Genomic DNA, 22,166 nt, shown 5'->3' with positions numbered 1-22,166 from the left:
GAAGGAGCTCTGCTGCTCTGCACCAGGCATGGGCACCTCTCCTGTCTGTGCAGCCCTGGTCACAAAATGGGGTCACAAAAAACAATATTTAGAGCTGAGGGAGCAGCCCATGCCTGCAGTCCCACTCAACCCATTTTGGGACTTACCGTGTCGAGTCTGGCACCTGCTCCTTTGCAAGCCCTTCCCCAGCCTTCTCCTGAACTGCTTTGATTTCAAACAACATCAAGATTTCACGCAGAGCCTGCAAGCTGGAGATGTGGGAAGTCCCTCCTGCTTCCCCTGTTGCTGCATACACAGCCATGCTTGGCAATTTGGAACACAGGGGGACAGACATGGTCATCGTATGCCCCACGGGTGCAGGCTGCACCGCTTCCTGTGCATTCAGGGTCAAGCATCTTCCCCAGGGCTCTGCAGCCAAAAGGAAATGCTTGTTAATAATTTCTTTTTTAATGGGCATTTTGAACATTAACATTTCACTTCAAAGCTGCTCTACGGTGGGCTGACCAGAGCAGACCGAGAACTCGGGATGTGTTCAAGAGTTCAGCAAATACACGTCGGTGTTCAGAGGTGTCTGTAAAGGACACAGCGTCCCCGGTGGCAGAGACAAACAGATGGGGACAGTGGTCCCACCCCAGCCCCCGCAGCAGCACTTATGTAAAGAGGAAGACAGCACTCAAATCCCGTGGAGGAGCAGCTTCCAGGTGTGCAGGGACTTCCCAGCTGGCAGGACCTGCCTCAGCCTGCTTTGTGTCCCGGAACCCTGTGGCAGTCGTGGCCCCTGCTGGTCCTTGTCAGAGGTAGTTGTGAAACATGGGAGGCAACTGGCCTGAGGGCCTGAAGGATTGCTTCTTGGGTCTGGATTCTGTGCTCAGGATGAGCCTAGCTGGTATGGCTCCAGTGCTGTACCCAGAGCAGTTTCTGTCCCCTCTCTGCCCATACCTGGGCAGAACCCATCCATAAGGGTTCCCCAGCTGCCCTCCTAGGAATGCTCTTCCTGGTACAGCCAGGCTTGGGTACCCCAACATCACTGGGGTCCCACAGGGCTCTGACAGGCCAGAACTGCTCTGGGACTGGATAGACCCCCAGAAGGCACAGGTGGCCCTTGCTCTCCCCACATCTCTGGTGGGGTACACAGCACGGTATAACAAAGGCAATGCAATGCTCAGAGTAGGGAGAAAGAACAGTCATAACTTGATAATGCTACTATCTCCACTACCAGTGAGCTAGAGTGCACCACAGCACTTGCTGCCTCTGCTCATCCTATTCTTCCTCCCACTGGCTCAAGGCTCTGTGACCCATGAAGTCTGGGCTGGACTGTGAGGGCAGTCACTTCTGCTCAGAGTTCAATATCAAGTGCTGCTCCCACTCTGCCTCCACGATCTTGTACAGCTCCATGGTTGTCCTGGCATCCTCCACTGAACAATGTCCGCTTTTGCCAACCTGTTAGGGACAGTGACAAAGAGTTGGAACGGCCCAGGGCACTGCTGAGAAAGAAAAAGCCCCAGTGACATTCTCAGCTGCTGGCTCTGCAGCTGAACTGCTCTTGCAAGAGGTCTTTCAGAGAAGAGACCAAGGTACAAGGCAGTGACTGACCTTGGGATTCCCCAGCCCCAGGACGGGAGATAACACACCTCTGTCCCCTACCCAAGCACAGACTGCAAACAAGCAGGGCAAACCTCCCCACAGCCCCTTCACACTGCCTGTTTGTCCCCTAGGCTCCTTAGGGACACCGGGAAATTTCTTGCCCCAGAAGTGACTTCGTAGCAGCCTCAGACCTGGATATCTTTGTGCAGCAGTTTCTTAGCGAAGTCCTTCAGGGAGACGGACTTCTTCTCGGGGAACCCACCCTTCTGGTTCAACAAGGGGATTTTGGATGTGTCGCGGATGAGTGCTTTGGGGTGGAAATACTTGAGAGCCATGAAGTCGTTGTGTACGGCGTGGCCGACCACCACCTTTCCGGAGAGGATCTTCAGGATCTGGGGAGGGAAGGAGGGAGCATTAGAGCAGGCCTCAGTGCACCATGCTGCCCATTGGAGCATCCTATCCCACAGCAGAGTGGTGGTCGTGCCCAGGAACATGGGTCTACCCCGCTACCAGTGGGAATCACAGCTGAGGGCTGTGATGTAGGACTGAATGGGAGCAGCAGAGGCATGAGGTGACATCCCCTCTGCTGCAGGATGGGGACTGGGATGTGGGCAGTCCTCACCAGCATGCTGTGACCTCAGCAGTCCCCCACCCACCCACCCGAGTCAGCCCCCAAAGCCCACCAGGAGCACAGTCCCCCTTCTCTGCCCCATAGCCACACCACCCCCAACATCACACCTCCTTCTGAGCCTCCCAGAAGGGGACAGCGTTGAGCATGTGCTTCTTGCAGATGCCGCTCCAGCGGCTGCGATAGTCCACGATGGGCTCTGTGGGCCGCACGTAGCTGTCGTACAGCACATCGCCCTCATAGTTCACAACGCTACAGCGGGCCAAAGCGCTGGTTTGCCCACGAAACCCGGTGCCCACCATCTCACAGTCGATAGCCACGAACTTGCTGGGCACTGGGGGCAGCCCGGAGGCTCGCACGGGGCCCTGCGTCCCTTTTTTTGCTCCCTGCGTCCCTTTGGCACCCGTTTCTTGCGTGATGCTGCGAGCTGAGGGCTCCCTGCCGCCGGAGGACCCGGGGGGATCTTTCCCTTCGTGCTCCTCCCGCTCCCCGCCGTCCACCTTCAGCTTCCTCTTCCTGCTGCGCTTCTTTGGGCGGCCTCCTCCGGGCTGCGGGGCCGCCTGGCGCTCTTTCTGCCCGAGCGCACGTTTCCGTTCCAAATACCGTCGCCTTAAGAAGTTCCTATGCTTACGGTTCCCGGCCGGGACGCGACGGGCGGGCTCGACGACCCCAAAGGTGACGTTGAGGATGAGGTCTGACATGCTGAAGCCGGCAGCGCCCAACGCTCCCCTCCCAACCAACGGAAGCGGAAACTGCCGGCAACGGAAGAGCGTCTGCAACTACGCGCATGCGCGCCACCCGCACGCAGCCCGTGCGCCTGCGCAGTGGGGTGATGGCAAAACTGCGCATGCTCTCTGGACTCCCAGCGGGCGGTTACGCATGCGCGGCGGGAACGCGGAGGGGCCGGGCGGTGAGTGGCGCATGGGGCCGCTCTGGCCCGCGGGAGGGGCGTCTCTATGGCCCTGGAGTACCTGGGTGGGGGGTTTGGCTTATCTCATGACATCGCGACCCTGTTGTGTTACGGATCTGTGATGTCACGGGTGCAGGTAAAGAGCTGTGGCTATGAATGGTGTCACAGCCCTGTGGCATGGCACTGAAGGATGTTGTGGCTCTTTGAGGTCATGGACAGGCAGGGGGTTGGCATCCCTGGATGATGTCATACCCCCAGAGTAGGGGTCTCTGAGTGACATCACACCTTCAGGTGACATCACAGCGTGACATCACAGCCATGGCAGGTGCTCCCAGTCCCCCCCTGCACTGGGAACAGCAGCGAGCAGCAAACATCGTCCGCCTCCTGTCACTTTACCGACCCCTCCTTGACTCCTACATCATTGTGAGTGTCCCCAGCGTGTCCTCCATGTCCCCAGCATGTCCCCAGCCCCGTGTCCAGCAACTCTCACTCCCCACAGGACTTCTTCACTGAGGGGCTGTGGGCAAAGCTCCCACCAACCTGGCAGACAGCCCTAGAAGTGGCAGACCCTCCGCAGCTGGCAGCCATGCTGCTGGGGACTGGGGGCATGGTGGGGCAGGGCACGGTGTGGCCACTCTCCCTGCTGGCCTTCACCACTGCTGTCCGTGTTCTCTCCTTCCCCCGTGGGCAGCTGGGGGATGCCCCACACCCGCCCTGCCAAAGCCCCCACTTACACCCACTTCTGCGCCGTCACGTCAAGCCCAAGAAGCAGCATGAGATCTGGCGCCTGGGCAAGGTGGGTGTCCCAGTTTTCCCCCCTGGTGTCACCTCACAGCTTCTCTGTCAACCCACGGTCCCCTCTCCTCACAGGTATTGCAGCGGCTGAGCCAGGCCACTGGCTGTGAACGTGTGGTGGACGTGGGTGCAGGGCAGGTAGGAAGGGGCTGCTGTGAGGTGATCCTCAGGGATGTCTCCCGCACAAGCACGTCTCCTTATCCTCCTGTCCCCCCCCAGGGCCATCTCTCCCGTTTCCTGGCCTTCAGTCTTGGCTTGTCTGTCACTGCTGTGGAGGGTGACGGCCGCCTGGTCAGCCTGGCAGAGCACTTTGACCAGGAGTTGCTGCGGGAGCTGGGGAAAGCCCGGGCACGGGGCGACAGTAGGAGGCTGCCACCTTCCCAACACCACCCAAACACAGCCCGAGACACTACAGATCCTGCATCCCTTTGTCCCCGATGCCCTCAACACGTGGCTGGCTGGCTGGACCCTCAGGCACCTGGGCAAGAGTTCCTGCTTGCCCCCACTCCAGGGCCAGCCCTCGCTGCCAGGAACCCACTGGCATGGCCTGTGGATAGCGAGCAGGTACTGCTGACTGGGCTTCATGCCTGCGGGGACCTCAGCGTGGCCCTCCTGCGTCACTTCGCCTGCAGCCCCCAGGTGGCTGCTGTCACCTCAGCAGCTTGCTGTTATATGAAACTCTCCACGTGCCCTGAGCCAACTGCTTCCAACCTTCCGGGCTACCCACTGAGCGCCTGGGTGGCTGGGCTGCCAGGTCACACGCTGTCCTACCGGGCTCGTGAGGCTGCATGCCACGCAGTGGAGGAATACACAGAGCGGCTGCACAGGGACAGCGAATGCTTGCGCATTCACTGCTACCGTGCTGTGCTGGAGACCCTCATCCAGGCAGCTGATCCCAGCAAAAAGCACCTGGGAGTGCAGACAATGAAGAAAGCCCACATGCTCAGCTTCCCCGAGTGCGTATGGGGTCGCTTCCCCTTTGATCCCCTCCTGGCATCCTCCTTGGGCACTTGTGGGACTGGCATGGCTTTATCCCATAGGTACGCCCGGCTGGGGCTGTCCCTTGTGGGGCTGGACTCAGCTGCTGTGCCTCTGGATTCAGAGTCGGTGTGCGCCATGCTGTGTCAGCAGCACAAGGTGGTTGCCTTCTTCAGCCTGGTGCTGCTGTTGGCCCCACTGGTGGAGACCCTCATCCTGCTTGATCGCCTACTGTACCTGCGGGAGCAAGGTGGGTGCTGCTGGGGTGGGGGAGCTGCGGGGAGCTGCAGGTGCCAACCGTCCCTCTGTCCACAGGTTTCCAATGTGCCCTCGTGCCCCTCTTCAACCCCCGGTTCTCCCCACGCAACCTGGTGCTGGTGGCTGCACGGGTGCCACTGGATGCAGTGCTATCAGGCCTGGACAAGGACATCTGTGAGGACGAAGACGTGGTGAGGGGTGGAGGTGGGCAGGGGCAGGGCTGAGCCCAGTCGCTGGCTATGAGGCACGAGCTACAATAAAACCTGCTTTTACACAGTGCGAGGCTTGGACTGAGTGAGCAGGAGGGGAGGAGGCATAGCAGGATAGTCTGCATCCTGTCAGCGTGACCCAGAGCTGTCAAAAAGCATCACAGCCATGAAAAATAAAGGGGCATCTTTATTGCAAGCTGCTGCCATTGGAGCACAGAACACAGCTTCAGGCCAGGTTTCAAGTAGGATTTAGTACCAGTAGGACTTCTTGGCCCTACGTGTCTCCACAATCCCCATGGCGTCCATGATCTCCTCCTCAAAGGTCTTCAGGGATGGCGTGTAGGTTTTATCCAGTGCATCATCTACCGATGTGTCCTTGGGGCCATCTGGGGGTGGAGGGGACAGAGCTGAGCCTCCAAGCACCTTCTGGATGCTGCAGCTCGCAGCCATCCCCCAACCCCTCACCGATCCACTGCTCAGGAACGATGCCATCCCGGCGCTGTCGCAGAGGGAGAGGGATGATACGGCCGGTGCGTAGCGAGACACGGACACGCTCACCTTCCTCTGTGTACCTCCAATCTACCTCTGTTGGCTTCCTGGTGGGCACAGGGTGTGAGAGAGTCAGCACTGAAGCCAGCAGAGGGCTCCCCAGCTCCCCGTGCGAATTACCGGTCCTCAGGGTCCACCAAGGAGATCTGGTTGAGCAGCAGCGGAGCCTCGCTGGCAATGTAGGTGCTGCTGTACTTGGCATTCCTATTGATATAGCGGTAATGCTGCGGGACAGGGCAGGGTTACGGCTGCTCTGCGCCCATTGGGATGCATCTGGGGTCACCTCCACGCTCGATACTCACCGTGTTCAGCCCTTCCACCACCACCCAGTTACGGGCGCGTACAACTTGGGTGACCATCGCCTGCTTCCCCGCATCCTTCCCGGTCAGCACCTGGACCTGCACAGGGTTGGAAGGAAGGTGGGGGTTCAGCGGGGCTTCCCCCATTCACTTACCCCGGGCTTTGTGCCGTGTGCTCACCGTATCACCGCGGAACACCTTCCAATCCTCCCTGCTGATGGGTTCCACGAAGATCTTCTTGCGGCGTAGGCCCGGGGGATTCCGGATGCGTTCGGCTACGGTGCCGGGCCGCCAGGTGCCGTGCCGGTAATCCTTGGGCAGCTTAGGCCGGGCTGCCAGGCTCAGAAGAGCCGATAAGCGCATGGTGCCGGGGCTGAGGGCACCGGACGGGGGTCGAACCCGCAGCGCTGCCCTCCCCACCACGCCCCCCCCCCCTCCGTCCGTCTGTCCGTCCGCCCCTCCCTCCCTTCCCGCCCACACCGCAGCGCCCGCCGGGAGTTGCGCCTCTTTCCCCGTCTCTGGCGCGGTGCATCCCGGGAGCAGCCGCGATTGGGCGGAGGAACCACGTGGGGTGCCGCGAGGCGCGCTGGGAGTTGTAGTTCCAGCTGCCTCCCACGGCCCCCATTGCCCCATAGTAGGTCCTGGACAGAGAGGCTGGAGTGAAGCAGCAGTGGGCAGGGCGGCTGCGAGCCCAGCTCCGTCTATGGTGCATTTTCTACTACAGCTCCAGCCCCATGGCTCCCCAGGAGTCAAGGCAGCAGCCCAGGGCTCCCATTGCCTCCCTTCCGTTTTTTCCCCTCTTCCAGTTCACCTCCATTCCTATTTGCATTTCCTTCAGGACTCTTGCAGGCACCAAGAACACAAAACGACCCAAAGGGGCCCACAGCAGGAATGGGGCCCACACCCCCAGCAGGAAATGCAGGCAGAAGCACTTTAAAAAGGCATGAATCGCTTTTATTTCAAATCAACTGATCAGCCCCCTAGAAATCACTAATACAAAGCATGCGCCCCACAACAGCAGGGCCAGGAGATGCAGGTCGGTTCAGGGGTTCTCATTACTGGGTTTCTCTTCATTTCTTTTTTTTTTTTTTTTTTTTTTTTTTTTTTTTTAAATTTCATTTTCTGTTTGTTTCTCGTTTCCGGAGCCGTGGATGTGACGAGGGTGAGATGGGGCAACACCCTGGAAGCCCAGCAGGGAAGGGACAGCGGGAGATCAGCTCGCCAGGGAGGCCACTACAGGCTGCAATGGTCAAGAAGAGACACGGTGATGGACCCCATGGCACCGGGACTCCCACCCTGCTGCCAGGGCTGCTCCCCAGTGCCCACATGGGTAGAAGGGAGCCTGCATTTTGGGGACTGGGATCACCCCGTTCACTGCCCTCACCTCTCCTTGTGGTCTCTGACCTCCTCCGCCTTATCCTTGCCCTCCTGCTTGGCTTCATTGGCGTCTGGCACGCTGGCAGCATCACTGTTCTTCTCCTTCTCCCCTTCGGCTGGGTTGGGCTTCGGCTCCTCCTTGGGGGCCTCTTCGTTGTCTATCTTCTTCTCTGCTTCCTGCCCCTCCATCTCCTTGGTGCGCTTGGGGGAGTCCTGGGCAGGGAGAGATAGGCTCAGCCCAGGCTCAGGCTCAGCCCAGCCCCAGTGCCCCCCGACCATGTCTCCATCCCCTTCCTACCTCCAAAGCATCTTCTGCTTTCCTCTTGATCCCGGCTTTTTCGTTCTTCTCCTTGGATTGCTCGTCAATCACTAGCTTCCCCTCTTCATCACTGCTGCCCTCTGCGTTGCCCTTCTTCTCCCCATCACCCTCTGGCTCTTGCTCTGGCTCAGCGTCCTCAGAGCAGGTCTTCTTCTGGGTGGGCTGGCAATGGACATGGGGGGCTTAGAGGGGTGGGACAGGACACCCAGAGAGCAGGGCAGGAGGTGGCCATAGAGGGATGTCACCTACCTGGTACCCGGAGGCTTTGACAGTTGGGTTGTGCTCTATTTCCCACAAACCTTCACTGAACCCTTTCCTTTTGTTGGGTTTCCCAAACTTCTCCTTGCATTCTTCATAGGGGAAGAGGTCTTTGGGCCCCAGGAATGCCCTGCTCAGGGGGAAGCAATGAGTAACAGCAGCTGGGAAGGACCTCACTGGCATCACGGCACCCACAGAGACCCAGACCACAGAGAGTGGGTCCCATCTATGACCCCACTGACCCCATCCCCCACGGCTCCACTCACGTTTCATGGGTCCCAAAGAAGAAGACTTGGTATTTGTTGGAGGAGGATTTTACTGCAGCTTCTGGCATCTCGTCGATCTGTATGACATGGAGAAAGGGGTGAGGGCTGGGGAGGGCACAGTGACGGGACATCACCCACCGCTTAGAACACGGGTATATGGGCTGTTGTGTGCCACCTTTTGGCCTCATTCCTCAGGAATTCACCCAGCAGCCAGCAGCACCAGGGACAAAAAACAGCAGATAACACAAAGGTTATGGCAGCCTTGGGCTGGATGGGCACTCCACTGCACCTGGATCCAGCCTGAGCATCACACAGCCTGATGTGAAGCTGCATCCCTGTGGCAGCACTGCGGGCACCGGAGGGGACAGCGAGAAGCGGTCGCTGTAAGCTCTTGTCTAGACTGGCTCAGACACATTTAGCTCAGCAAAATCGTGGCTGCACGCAGGAGGAACAGCTCCAACCCAGCTCTTGTGGCAGCGGCCAAAACACCCCAGCTCGCCTGGAGCTCTGTGAGCCCCCAACTCGGCGAGCAGCCAGCACGGCCCCGCCAGCAGGTGCCAATTCACCAAGCGTGAATATTCCCAGTGCACCACGCGGGAGCGGAGCGCAAAGTGGCTCTGGCAGCTTTTTATAGAGTCTAAAAATAACCCCGGCTTGAGCCAGCACGAGCGCAGCCATAAATTCCCAAGGAAGCCTCAAAGGGAGGTGGAAACAGAGAAGTAGGGTGGGGGGTCTCGAAGCGGACAAGGGTGGCAGGGTGAGATTGCTGGCTCCAGTGCCGCGTCCCGCTGACAGCGTGCTGCTGACTCATGGCACGACCTTTGCCAGACATCAGTGCTGAGCCTCAGTTTCCCCAGGTGCCATGTTGGTGTGGGGCTCCCACGGGGCTGCCAGTGGGTTGGTTTTTTTTGTTTCCTTCCTCCTGGCACATCTCAGACGTGGCCCTGGAGCAACTTGCAGCACTCAATGCCAGAGCTGGCAGAGGGGGTTCTGTTGGAAATATCCTGAGAAGTCCAAGAGTTGAGGTACAGGGCTGCACCGGGTGACAGTGCTGGCACAGCCCTGGGCTGGGGGTGCCCAGGAGGGATGGGATGTCTCCATCCAGCGCTCCTGGCCGCAAGGACACATTCCATGTGTGGGAGCCCTCTGTTCCCAGCTCCATTTTACAAACACAGCAGAGAAATTGGGGCAGGGATGGAGTGAGCGGCTCCTGACAGTGCAGAGCTTGGCCTCACACCATGATGCTGGACCCTCGCCCACAATGCTGATGGGGCAGAGGAGAAAATCTGATTCAGAGGGCAGCTGGCCAGCCTGCCCAGCCCCACGTTGCAGGACACTCAGACACAGACCATGTTTCCACAGGTCTCTTCTCAGCAGTGGCACCAAAAGCCCCATCAGCTCCAAGGGGAGTGGGTCCAGGTGAGGACCCATCTATTCCCCACTCCTGTGGGAATATCCCGGTTCTGCCACCCCAATGGCTTCAACTTTTCTCATTCAAAAGGGCCCTTTACAGGTTGACTTCACCCTGCTGAGGATAACACGGTACAGATACAGCTCTGGTGGGGCCACAACGCCTTGCAAGCAGGACCAGATATTTTTAATACCTCCATCCCTGAAGAGAGGCTGTGCACGTGGTGCTGTGCACAGTGGCTCAGCCCCCAGAGTTCACTCTGTGGGACATCCCCCAGCAGGGACAGGGACCCTATTGTCCCAGAGCCCTGTGGTACACAGTGGCCACATCCATGTACCAGGATCCATCCTTGGCCAAGGTCGTGGCTGGGCAAAGCAGCACAATGCAGCCTATAGCAGGGACCCCATGCATTTCTGGACACTGTGTAGGTAACCAGAAAGGGCGTGGATTCACATCGTGGGTGGGATCCAACGGGTGGCAGCCTCTTATCTGCCTTTTTTCACCCAACCCTCCCAAAACATCTCTACTCACAGCAGCGGGTGGGAAGAAGCAGGGGCAGGGAGATAAGGGGGTGTCGTCGAGATAGCCAGACTGGGTGCCAACAGCACAGGTGGGTGCTGGGCCTGTCGGGAAACCCTTCACCATTTGGAGCCCACATGGTGCTCTGCCATAGCACCAATGTCTGTTTGTCCATCCCAGTCTGCTATGTCAGGATGGGGTGCCATGGCGTCACCAGCCTGTTCTTTGCATAGGAACACAGGGGGGGCCCAAAACAAGGGGGTGGGACAGGAGGGACAGCTCTGGAGAACAGCTGGAGCAGGACAAGCACATACCCCACACGGACTCTGCACTGAACCTTGGCACCTGGACTTTGTAACCGGTGCCCGGAGTCTGGGACAACACATGCAGAGACCCGGCAGTCGCTGGTTTCTGCCTCAGTTTCCCCAGTGATGGAAACAGGATTGTGACTAGGGTGGGGAAGGGGGGATTAACCAGTCGAGACCACAGGGAGGCAGTGCTCATGCATCCCATGTCCTAAGAGACACTGCTGCATCTCAGTGGCATGATGCCAGGCACAGCCCCACAGGTTTCTCTTGTCCCCCTGGGGCAGTCTCAGCTCCTGCTGCCAGCACAGGAGGGCCTCATCCAAGCACACACAGCCCCCACCCACACCCAATACCCAGCGATGGGAGCAGAGCCTTGGGGCAGCATCTGACCCAAGCAACTGACAATAATGGCCTGCGAGCAAGAAAGGTGCTGGGAAGGACCCTGTAGGAACAGCATAAGGGTGTCCTTACTGCTTTGTCCTTACTGCTGGTGCCACCTCCCAGCTGTAGTGCCTTAGTTTCCCCTCCAATGCAGCCTCTTCATAGAGGCCACACTGAGAGCTTTCTGCATATGGGTGTCAATGCAACACGCTCGGTGCTTGCAGCACTTATATTTCAGGGGGCAGCCCCCAAAGCATGCACTAGGCAAAAAAAAAACAGCTCCAGCACCTCTCCTTTCCCCAGGGAGGGGAAGGAGCTGCCACCTCCCGGCCACACCTGCTTCATATTCCGGGAGCCGGAAAACAAAAAACCCCAGCGAGTGGCTGGAGGGGACGGGAGCGTCTCCATTAGTCATGGCTCTGCCCACGCTGCCAGGGCAAGTGATGGGGTCAGGGAGGGCAGGGGATTCAGTCCTGCAGAGGGGCCGCTGTGGGCCCCAGGGCTGTGTCCCCATAAGACCAGGCCGAGAGCAGCCATGGAGGCTGAAACCCAAGCGACCGCCTTGGCCTGTGCTAATTTGGGCTGCAGGAGTCTGGCCTGGTGTGAGGCTGCAGAAAGGCCTTGGCTTGGTGATGTGAGCTCCAGGCCCTGTGTGATGTCCTCACGGATCCCCCTGGTCCTCCTCCCCCACAGGGCTGGAGCAGACAGGGCCCATGCAGGCTGCCCCTCCTCCCCATGGCCGCTTTGGCTGCGTGCTGCCAGGCCGCTGCCTGACTGAGTGCCTCTCCCCGTAGCCTGGCCAACAAAACCACCATAAACCGACCCAAAGTTGGCTGGGGGGAGGGAACCCACGCTGTTCTGAGCCCTACAACAAGGAGCCTCGGCCTGGAGGGGGGGGGGGGGGGGTTAAGGAAGCGGTGCTGGGGGCCCAAGGCTGGATCCAGGCCTGGGAGGAGGAATGAAGGTGGAAAGCTGTAGGATGGGCTCCCCTCGGTGCTGCTTCCCCCAAATAAAGGGGCAGAGTGGTACCGGTTTGGGGGGGGAGCCCACAAGTAAGGCCGTGAAACTTCGCCACCCCCCCGACCCCCACAGAAGGCCCCGGGGTCACGCAACGGTGGGGGGGGGGTGGAGGGGCCACGTGGAGAACCTCCGCGCACACCTGCGGCCATAGGGGGAATGGAGGGGAAGGGGGGGAGAGCGGCTGGAGGGTGGCTGCTCCCGAGAGGAATGGGGGAATGAAACAGAGGGGATGGAACGGGGCAGAATGGGATCGGGCAGAACGCGGGGATAGGATCGAGTGGAACGAGAAGAGGGTCAGGCAAAATGGAAGAGGGGAAAAGAAGAAAGAAAAAAAAAAAAAAAAACACAACAGAAAGAATAAAATAGAATGAAATTAAATCCTAAAATAACGTAGGTCCCCTGCCCTCCCCTCCCCGCCCCCGCTTACCCGGGCGGGCCAGTGGGGGTAGCCCTTCATCTTGGCGAAGACGAGGTCCCCGCACTTGTACTCCTTCTGCCGGTGGGAGCGGGACATGATGGCTGCGGGCCGCGGGGGGGCCCGGCGTGAAGTTTGGGAGCGGGAAGGCGGCGGGAGGAAAAAAAAAAACACACACACACAAAAAAAAAAGGGGGGGGGGGGGGGGGGGTTGAAAGGGAGAGAGAGAGAGAGAGAGAAAAAGGAGGGAGAGCAGCGCACGGAGGGAGGTGCGGGCGGCCCCCACCGCAACGCGGTGCGGGGGGGGGGGGGGGCGGCCCCGGCCCGATCTGGGAGCGGCGCGGTACGGCGGCCCCGGCCCCGTGCGGTTGTTTGGGTTTGAATTCAATCGCGCCCTTCCCCCCCCACCCCCGCATAACCCCCCCCCCCCCCCCCCCCGCGGCAGCAGCGCGGTGGATGCGCTCGGCGATCGGCCTGGCGCGCGGCTGGGCTGCGCATGCGCGGAGGTGAGGCGCTACCACCGGTGGGGGGAGGGAGGGGAGTAGATGGTGGTGGTGCGGTAGAGATGGGAACCCAAATAAATTAAAAACGATTCGGAATGTGTCTCCGTGTCGCTAAATCACCCCATTGGTGGGAACGCACTGGGTTGGCACCGTGGCCAGCCAAGGCAGCGCCATAGAACTGAATGGGATAATAAGGACGGGCCCCGACCGCCACGGCTACCCACAGGCCCCCGTGAGCCGCGCAGGCCCCGCGCGGGGCATGCTGGGAGCTGCAGTCCCGTTCGGCGCTGCGCTGTGAGCCCTGGCAAGGCGGCTGGCGCGGGGCATGCTGGGATCTGTAGGCCAGCGTTGAGCACGCGGCTCCGCCACCATTTGTGGGCGCTTTGTGACCGCGCAGAAGCAGTCAGGGCTCGTTCAAGCGGTAGCGCGGAGCGCTCCGTCCGCCAGCTTCTCTCTGTGCACCCTTCCCGCACCTCCCAACCCCATCGCGGTCTCCCTCGGTGCCGCGAATGCTTCTGGGCCTCTCCCCGCCGCCATGTCAGCGTCCTTCTCTCCGCCGCGCGGCGCCTCTCGCGGTGCACGCCGGGAGCGGTGGTCCCCGCGGGCGGCTAGCGGACTGCGTTTCCCGTGAGGCTTTATGGTGAGACGCGCTGGGAGGCTGGCGGCGGGCGGCGCGCAGGGGCTGCCGGGAGTTGTAGTTTGGCGGCCCCGCCGCAACGGTTGAGGGAGGGGGAGCGCGGCCGGCGGCCATTATCTGGGAGCGCGGCGGCAGAAGCGGAGCCGACCTCCCGGCTCCCCGAGCCGCCTCCCCAGTCCCCGTTGCCGCCGCCGCTGGGCGGGGTGGGGCTGACATGGCGGCGTAGCCTCGGCCCGCTCTTTCTTTCCTCCCCGCTGCTCCCGCTGAAAGCGCGGCGGCGGCGCGGCCTAGCCCAGAGGGCGGATCCTCGGCCTCGCGTAGCGGCTGCCGCCCGCCCAGGGCTGCCCTCCGCGGGTGGCCATGTCTCTAGTGGCCTATGCCAGCAGCGAGGAGGACAGCGAGGCGGAGGAGGCCGCGGACGAGGAGGTGGAAGCCCCCAACACTTCGCCTCATGACTCCCCGGTCCCGCAACCCCCGGCCCGGGGGGGGCTCTTCGCCTCCCTTCCTCCCCCCAAAGCCTCCGCGCTGCCCCCCCCACCCCCCCAGGGCAGCGGATTCCCCTTATTGCCTCCCCCGCCCTTCCTCATGGGCCCACCGCCCGGTGTGAGGGGCTTCGGCCCCCCTCCGCCCGCCCCGAGCCCGGCCCCCGGCCCTCCCGAGCCATCCGCCGGCAGCGGGGAGCAGCCCCGGCCAGGGGGGCTCCTCCTGCCGCCCCCACGGAACGTTGTCTCGGCCTCCGGCCCGTCCCCGCCCGCCTCGGGCCCCGCCGCTCTGCCCAGCGCTGGGGGGGACCTGGGACTCCCCAAGCCAAAGAAGAGGACGGAGCCGGTGAAGATCGTAGCACCCGAGCTGCACGAGGGAAATGTGAGTATGGGACAAGCTCCTCTGAGAAGGGGGGTCAGCCCTTGAGCTCTGCTTTGTGCTCTCCAGGCATCGTTAGGTCGTGAAGCACGGTGCTGTGTGCCTTGCGGGGCAGCCAGGCACCACAGCCTGCCTGCTGCCATGGTTGTGGCATCTGGAGAGATCTGTCCGGGTCGCCAGACCTAATCCTAAAGCACTTTGCAGAATTAAACTGAGATAGTAACCATGTTTGTAACTGTAATGCACCTGAATCCAGATGATCTGCAGTCTTATTTATTGCTGAAGTCAGTGCATTGCTTTAGAGCTGTATGGCCTTCTTAGGGGCATCCCAAACAAGCCTGAATTTCTATTCATACTCTCTGTTTGTTTTGACATCAGTAGATCTTCCTGACAATGTATTGTTTGATTGTCTGAAGGCTTCAGGTGTCCACCAGACCTGTAGGTATTCACTTCCATCTCAACTCATGCTTTTTTAGTTGATGTTTGCCCGATGCCTTATGTAGTTCTTGAGCACCAAATCCAGGTAGCTGGCCATAAGCCAAAGCAAGCTGTGACTATGTGAAGGGAGATATGGGTCCTCATCCCCCTTCTTGTCTCCCTGTGGACGACTGCAGTGCTGGTGGCACTCTGGAACCCATTGGTGACCCTGAGGCCTTCATGTCAAAGGAAATCAGCCTCTGTCTTGGGAGGATTATGGCAGTGCTGGGGCGCAGAGGGAGCTGCTCTCTGTCCCACTCTGAGTGTCGTGATGCTGTGCATGCTCCAGGGAGCTGCACTGCGAAGTTCAGGTCGTTTCCACAGGGACAAGCAGCTTGAGGGAAAGGTTTCATGGTTATGGATTTATCAGCAGTGCCAGTGAATAGCAGACTGCCAGCATCGAGGCCTGTGGGAGCTGAGATGAAGTCAGCATATCTCGCTCTGCTGGAGCAGCAGCCTGCAGGGAAGGAAGGGTGAGAAGGACACCGGCTGCTCCCAGACCAACAGCCAGCCTCCTTTGGCAAATCCTGCACAGCTCCTGAAATGCTACGGAGGTGTAGCAGCTAAATGTGTCTCACTGCTGAGCAGCAGAACGTGCTTCTTGTTGGCTTTGTTGGCAGGCAATGTGCTGCTTGCTGTCAGATGCAGGTCCAGGTCCGTTTGAGCTGAGTTTCCCAGCAGGAGAGGTTTGCTTTTTGCAGGGGACGGGAGAAAAAATACGTGGTGACTTAATGTGAAGAAGGCCCTGTGGCTTTTTTGCTGTCTATCTCCAATCTTCTGCCTGATCTTAAATGCTTGTATGCTCCACGTGTACCAGGCAGGAGGATGTGTGGCAAGCAGCATAGGTACAGACCATTCCCTGCTACCCACTTTTTGCTTACTCATTTCTTTGCAGCACTTCATCATACAAATACTCAGGCTCTTAGCTTCCTTGCTGCCCTTACAATTACTGAAATGAATATGAGGAGATTTTTTTTCCTTTTCCTCCCTGTCCTCCACCTTCTGTGTTCAGCAAATTGGCTTTGAACAGAAGCACCTGCAGGTCATCAGGATGGTGAATGCATGCTGCCGAGAGAAAAGTCCCTGAGACAGAGCTGGTCCTGGTGCTTCCTGGAAGCCCCTTTGCCTGAGGCAGAATCCCCATTTCATCCTTTTCTCTTTACAGTCCTTTCTGTCCCTTTCTTTTGCACCTGTGGAAGTGCTCCTGGGCAGTCTCATCTCTCCTGAATACAGCGGTCTGGTTTTATTGCAGCTCTGACTTGCATTTATTTATGTGTGTTCTTTTCTCTTTGTCCTGTTTTATAATTTAGATAGTAAACTGGCAGAAGACCTCGTTTCCTGTAATCTATTTAAAGTGCTCTGCAAAGCAGTAAGATGATAAAGATGTCAGGGGCCTTTTCTGATGGCAGAGATGACCAGACCTTATGCTCAAGTTTTTAATGGATATTTAACAACTCCAAAGTTACTGTGAACAATCTCCTATTAATCTCCACAGTGAATTTTTACACTCTGTGTGGGTTTTGTGCTCCCCCTCTGTTAATGTGGTGCTGTCTGTCTCTTTGAAAGGGAGCGCTGACCTTTTGCTGGGTGGTTTGTGTTCTTTGCCTCGCTGTAGGTTGATTTTCCTGTGACTTCATTGTGAGCCAGCAGCTCAGATACTTTTAAGTGCTAATTTCTGGCAGGAGCCAAATATGTGGAGTATCTCTGCCCACCCACTTTGCTTTAGAGCAACGTGAAGAAGCCACCTTGAAAATTGGGAGTTTTGAATGAGTGAATCCTTTTTTGTCCCATAAGTTGGGTAAATGAACTCAAGCTGGAGATTATTTTTTGACTGCGGATGTGTTGCTCCGGTGAGATTATGAGGTAATGCTGACTTGTTTGCAAAGCTTCAGTTTTTACAATGGAATGCAGCTTATTTTCTCTGCTCAAACCACAGCAGGCTCAGCTGCTGCTGAACACAGTGACAGGTACTGCAGCCCGGCTTGCTGTGGGCAGCTCAGTGATCTCCCGGATCTCTCCTATCTCTTTTTGTCCTGACACTGATGCATCAGCAAGGCTGTGAAAGAGCCTGACAGCCCACTGTTGCTTTCACTGTGGTTTTTGGCAGGTTGAACCTGGCCCTGCAGTGCTGTGATCCTCTGCTGTTTCAAACTGAATGTTACCAAGTCACCAAGCAGGGGTGGTCACTGTTATTTACTGTCTCGAGTTGTGCTGAGCTCTGTTTTTCTTTCTCAGTCAGATTCAGAGGAAGATGAACCAGCAAAGAAGAAAAATATTTTTCAGGTGAGTCTCTGGCGTATTGAATTAAACAAGTTGCACGGGAAATCAGCATGTGATAGATGTTGGGTTTCTGCAACTGTAAACCCATTCAGCACAGGGCCTTCAGAGTATAAAATTCCTGGGGTGTCGAATCGTTTTTGGGTGAGATTTCCTAAATTTAAATTTCGGCAAAATACATATTCATGTGAGAAGTAAATGGGTATTTGCAAGGACCAGTTTTTCCTTTGTAAGTCCCACCAAGCCTTTTGTGCAAGAAAGTGTTGGAAGTGGCGAGCAATTGTGCTGAGCAATGGGAAACCCATTAATACTGTTAGAATCGGAGGAGATAATTGGCAGGGAGTCAGGAGAAACTAAATGGTCTCGTTCGTTTCTCTTATTTCTATGAACCATTTGCCCCGCATGAAACTCACCAGGGACGTGGCGAGGGCTCTGGCTTGTCCGCTCTGCTTCCTCAACCCAAAAACTTGACGGTGAAAGAGACCAATCGGTTACTTTTGCCCTACGCTTTCTCGAGGAAAGCAGCTGACAACGCCTCCGAGTCGAAGCCTGCGAAGGCCCCGACCTCGTCCTCCAAAACAAAACCTCCGTCTAAGCCGGCCGTAGCCACAACTCCTTCTCCCTCTGCCATCAAAGCTGCTGCGAAGAGCGCTGCCCTCCAGGTAACCAAGCAGATTACGCAGGAGGAGGACGACAGCGACGAAGAGGTCGAGCCAGAGAACTACTTCTCCTTGTCCGACAGGAGCGAGCCCAGCGTTGTCGCTGCTGAGGCGTACATGTACTCAAGCCCGGTGGTTTCGGAGGAGCCGCCACCTGGGACGGAACCGGAGCCGCAGTTCCAAGATGCTGCTGCCAATGCTCCTCTGGAGTTCAAAACCGGCGTGGGCTCCAGTGCCGCTCATCACAACTGGCTGCCCAAATCCGGAGAAGACTACGACAGTCAGCCCTATGGCCAGTTCCCTGCTTACGGCGATGCCGGCGGGACTGACGCGTATTATCAGGTGGGTCTGGAACAGGGGAGGCTTTGTGTTGGTTAGGGAAGCAAGCTGTGGCTTGTGAAACTCCAACCTGTGGTCTCTGGAAGGAGGAGCGGAGATCCACAGCATTTCTCCGATGGGAGAAGCGTTGAGGGAACTGGGCTTGTTTGGAGAAGAGAAGCTCTGGGGAGACCTCATGGTGGCCTTCCAGTACTTGAAGGGAGCGTATGAACAGGAGAGGAATGGCTGTTTATGAGGGTGGATGGTGATAGGACAAGAGGGAATGGTTTTAAAGTGAGACAGGGGAGGTTTAAGTTGGATGTTAGGAGGAAGTCTTTCACTCAGGGTGGTGAAGCACTGGAACAAGTTGCTCAAGGATGTTGTGGATGCCCCATCCCTGCAGGCATTCAAGGCCAGGCTGGATGTGGCTCTGGGCAGCCTGGTCTGCTGGTTGGCGACCCTGCACACAGCACGGGGTTGGAACTGATGATCTTGGAGGTCTTTTGCAACCCAGGCCATTCTATGATTCATTCTGTGATAATACAGCTGGGTTCTTCTGGCACGAGAGCCATAGAAGCTCTTTGTGGGATAAATCTTTAATGGCTGCACTCGTTGTAAAATGCCCCAGCAGAACTGCCCCTGCTCTTGTCAGGGTGCTGAACCAGGGAGTGCCAGAGCTGGTATATGAAGCCAGGTTGTTTCTAGCAATTCAACACCGCTGAGTTGCTATTGGGAAAAAAATGCCCTACACTCTTCAGTAGTGCCAGGGTAATGAGGTGTAATTAATGATTGCTTCCATCAGCCTCGTGTGTGTAATGCACTGTGCTTCTCATACTCCTGGCTGAGAGACCAGCAGCTCCCGGGGTGAGGTACAGGATTCAATCTCGCATCTCTGGGCTTCTGTTTTCCCCAGGATCCATCTTGCTTCGCTGCAGTGACGAACTGCTTTTCCTTTTGCTCACAGGATTACTACAGCAGTGGGTACTACCAGGAGGTGGAACCGGCGCAGGCACAGCCGCAGGAGATGAGCACCGACTCCTCCTTCCTAGACGATGAAGCGGTTGGCACTTATACTATCTATCCCACTATGGAGTTTGCATTTAAGCTCTGCTAGAACATAGGACCTGCTTGACAGCCTCGGTCCTGAGCCTCCAGCACGACCCAGTGCTCCTTGCCGAGTTGGACCGGATTGTTGTTCCATGGGGTCTAGTGCTGTGCTGTGGAGACATGCAGTGTCCTTCCAGCAATATGTTGGGCTACTGCTCCTGATGGATTTGCTTGCTGTATAAGTAGGTGATGCTTGTTGTTCCCACCTAGCCCAACTTTGTTTTGTTAGCAGTATATATGGCGGGCAAGTTACCTCAGTAGGGCATTCACATATTTTCTTGGTACAGCCTCTAGCACGGCAGTGCTAGCCCCACATTGTTGAAATGCTCAAGACCTATAGCTCAAAAACCTGTTTTAAAAGAAGCAAAAACTGCCTCTCATTGTTGATTTAATCTGGAAAATGCCAGTCTTGTCAGCTGAACAAGGGCTGCAGAAGGTGGCTCGTGTCGTGCTGATTTCCTTTGAGGAACCTTTGCTTTTGAGATTTCAGTTATGGAAGGTGGATATGTTAGCAGTTGAACTTGAGGTGTTTTCCTAGCATTTAAAATGAGGAGGCTGAGGGCCTTCTCATAAACAAAAGGTAAATGTTGTTTTTCCCTCTGCATAGGAAAAAACAAAAGATTGTAATCTTAATGTTAAGTGGTTTAAGATATCCTGATCTACAGCAAAGCAGAGCTATCCTAAAGAAAAAATTCCTCAGTGGAAAGATGTATGGTAATGTGCCCTGTCCCATGCTAGGGGAGCAAAGAGGGGGTCACCCTCCAGCTACCTTTAGCTGTTCCAGGTTGTTGGTGTGTGATGTTTGTGAAACTTCAGTTGTTTCTGTCCTTCTTTCAGTTCAAACGGCTGCAAGGCAAGCGAAATCGGGGGAGAGAAGAAATCAATTTTGTGGATATCAAAGGTGACGATCAGCTGAGTGGAGCCCAGCAGTGGTTGACCAAATCCTTAACAGAGGAGAAAACCATGAAATCATTCAGCAAGGTACAGACAGGACGAGAGGAGTGCTGACTGGGGTTTTGGAGACCTGCTCAGTTCCTGTTTCAACCACAGCTGGAGCTGTTCTAGAGGCTCTGTAGCCATTGCTGTAGGGGGAGCAGGGACCCTTGTCTTCTGTGTCGTATAAATAAATATACATAAGAGAGTAGCAGGGCTTCTCACGACACAGTGCAGGTGGTAAAGGCCAGCTGGGATCTGCTACGGCCTGAGGAAATCTGCCCACAACCTTAAGGTGAAACAAATGCTCCTTGAGCTGACTTTGTGCAGGGGCTTGTCTCGTTTTGCTGTCTGGGTCAGCATCTTTCTGGCTTTAACACTTTATCTGATCTTGTTTCCTAGAAAAAAGGAGATCAGCCCACAGGACAGCAAAGGAGGAAACACCAGATCACATATCTGATCCATCAGGTGAGTAGCGTGGAAACCAACACAGATAGAATTGGGGTTGGGGGGTTGGTGGCATTGCCCCTTTGGCCCTGAGGATTCAGAGCTCCCAGTTTGGTTTTTGCTCTGCTTCACCCTGCCCCTTGCAGCCAGCTCCAGTGCATGTGTGCTTGTGTTTGGTTATGAGGCTCATTGCTTCCTGTCTAATTCCACGTGGCTGCAGTGTGGTTGGAAAGCAGCTGCTGAGAGCGACCCACAAAAGAAGCTGCATTTCAGCATAAATGAAACGCCTGTGCATCCCAATTAATTCAGGCCTCTGTCAAGATAATTGTGCTAGCTCCTGTAACGAGCCTTCTAGCTGCAGCACGCTGTAATCCCCATCAGCAGGGGCAGAGGAGGGTAAAATACTGCTGACTCAGTTGAGCAGCAGCTCTGATGCTCAGCTCTGATGCTAATCTTCTCGATTTCTGCAGGCGAAGGAAAGAGAACTGGAACTGAAAAACACGTGGTCTGAAAACAAGCTCAGTCGACGTCAGACTCAAGCCAAATACGGATTCTAACACCCATGTCCCATGTTTTGGCTCTTGTCCCAGGTGACTTACTGTGTCAGACCTCTCCTGGCCTTTGGAGACCAGCTGGGCTGGCGTTGAGTGCTGTCTGCTCGGTGGGTGGGAGGATATTGCACTCACTCCCCTGTCAGGAAAAAGGTTTCTTGTGAACCGTTCCTGAAACTCCACCTGTAATCGTTCCCCTCTCCTTAAACAATAATATGGAAGGTTCAAATCAGGTCAGTTTTGTACAGCCAGCGACAGTCCCAGGGCAGCTGCAGGAGCTGTGCCTGGTGCAAGGCTGCTGTCCTGTAGGCGCAGGGCCGTGCGTCTGAAGCAGCCTCGTCACTGGAACGTGAGGCAGAGTCTCTCTAAGCTTCCACGTCCCACTTTGCTCCTTCCTCGGACTCAAGAGTGTCGTTTTTCATTCTCAAGACACTTTCAAGAGCGATCCTGTTTGTTGTTTTTCATTCAGTTTGTTGTTTTCAATGAGACACGATCACGGCTGTTGAATTTTGGCTGAGTAAATCCTGTGCTCCTCTCATACGGACGGTGGATTTTTATGGTTGTTTTTTTTTTCGTGTGTGTGCACGTGGCCAAGTTGTTGCTTTTGCTCTTGGCTGCACCAGCCTGTCCATGTCAAACCATGCTGAGAGGAAGCTCGTTTTTTTTTTGTTGTTTCAAAGGAGAAGCAAAGTGACAGATCAGAGCTTGGAACAGAAGTGAAAATACTGCAGTGTCGAGTGCAGAAAGCAATGAGGACCTCAGCCAGCACGAGCTGCTGCTGAGAACCTTTGGGTGTAGCTGATGATCGTGTGTACATTGCTTCCCTTTTCCCCTTCTTCCTCCTCCCTCTGATCCAGGGCCGACAGTGCTGTAACAATCTGATCTCCATGCTTATTGAACTGAGTATCCCAG

At 56.7% G+C, this 22,166-nt stretch overlaps 5 protein-coding genes across 5 annotated transcripts; 2 read left to right on the top strand and 3 right to left on the bottom strand.

Annotated features, from left to right (window-relative positions):
- Positions 1–1,326: 1,326 nt before the first annotated feature.
- ISG20L2 (interferon stimulated exonuclease gene 20 like 2) lies at positions 1,327–2,913 on the bottom strand (the record flags this gene model as incomplete). The annotated part of the gene is made up of 3 exons (XM_079547643.1): positions 1,327–1,440; positions 1,776–1,976; positions 2,323–2,913. 3 exons carry the CDS (start codon positions 2,911–2,913, stop codon positions 1,327–1,329), a joined length of 906 nt encoding a protein of 301 aa, XP_079403769.1.
- Positions 2,912–5,377, top strand: METTL25B (methyltransferase like 25B; the record flags this gene model as incomplete). The annotated part of the gene is given in 8 exon segments (XM_079547565.1): positions 2,912–3,102; positions 3,104–3,122; positions 3,414–3,545; positions 3,622–3,918; positions 3,993–4,055; positions 4,137–4,873; positions 4,958–5,145; positions 5,211–5,377. Coding segments are annotated over 8 exon segments (1,794 nt in total).
- A 234-nt stretch (positions 5,378–5,611) lies between these two features.
- Positions 5,612–6,922, bottom strand: MRPL24 (mitochondrial ribosomal protein L24; the record flags this gene model as incomplete). The annotated part of the gene is given in 6 exon segments (XM_079547564.1): positions 5,612–5,748; positions 5,828–5,958; positions 6,032–6,135; positions 6,214–6,309; positions 6,391–6,793; positions 6,795–6,922. Coding segments are annotated over 6 exon segments (999 nt in total).
- A 361-nt stretch (positions 6,923–7,283) lies between these two features.
- HDGF (heparin binding growth factor) lies at positions 7,284–12,583 on the bottom strand (the record flags this gene model as incomplete). The annotated part of the gene is made up of 6 exons (XM_079547570.1): positions 7,284–7,450; positions 7,595–7,800; positions 7,886–8,068; positions 8,156–8,294; positions 8,431–8,507; positions 12,497–12,583. 6 exons carry the CDS (start codon positions 12,581–12,583, stop codon positions 7,444–7,446), a joined length of 699 nt encoding a protein of 232 aa, XP_079403696.1. The 3' UTR covers positions 7,284–7,443.
- A 1,401-nt stretch (positions 12,584–13,984) lies between these two features.
- On the top strand, positions 13,985–21,260 carry PRCC (proline rich mitotic checkpoint control factor; the record flags this gene model as incomplete). Its single annotated transcript, XM_079547673.1, has 7 exons — positions 13,985–14,488; positions 17,198–17,245; positions 17,656–18,240; positions 19,181–19,276; positions 20,161–20,304; positions 20,659–20,724; positions 21,174–21,260. 7 exons carry the CDS (start codon positions 13,985–13,987, stop codon positions 21,258–21,260), a joined length of 1,530 nt encoding a protein of 509 aa, XP_079403799.1.
- Positions 21,261–22,166: the final 906 nt, after the last annotated feature.

The sequence above is a fragment of the Tetrao urogallus genome (assembly GCF_951394365.1).
Source record: "Tetrao urogallus genome assembly, chromosome: 28".
NCBI lineage: Eukaryota > Metazoa > Chordata > Aves > Galliformes > Phasianidae > Tetrao > Tetrao urogallus.
This window is presented reverse-complemented; position numbering and strand designations above follow the sequence as displayed.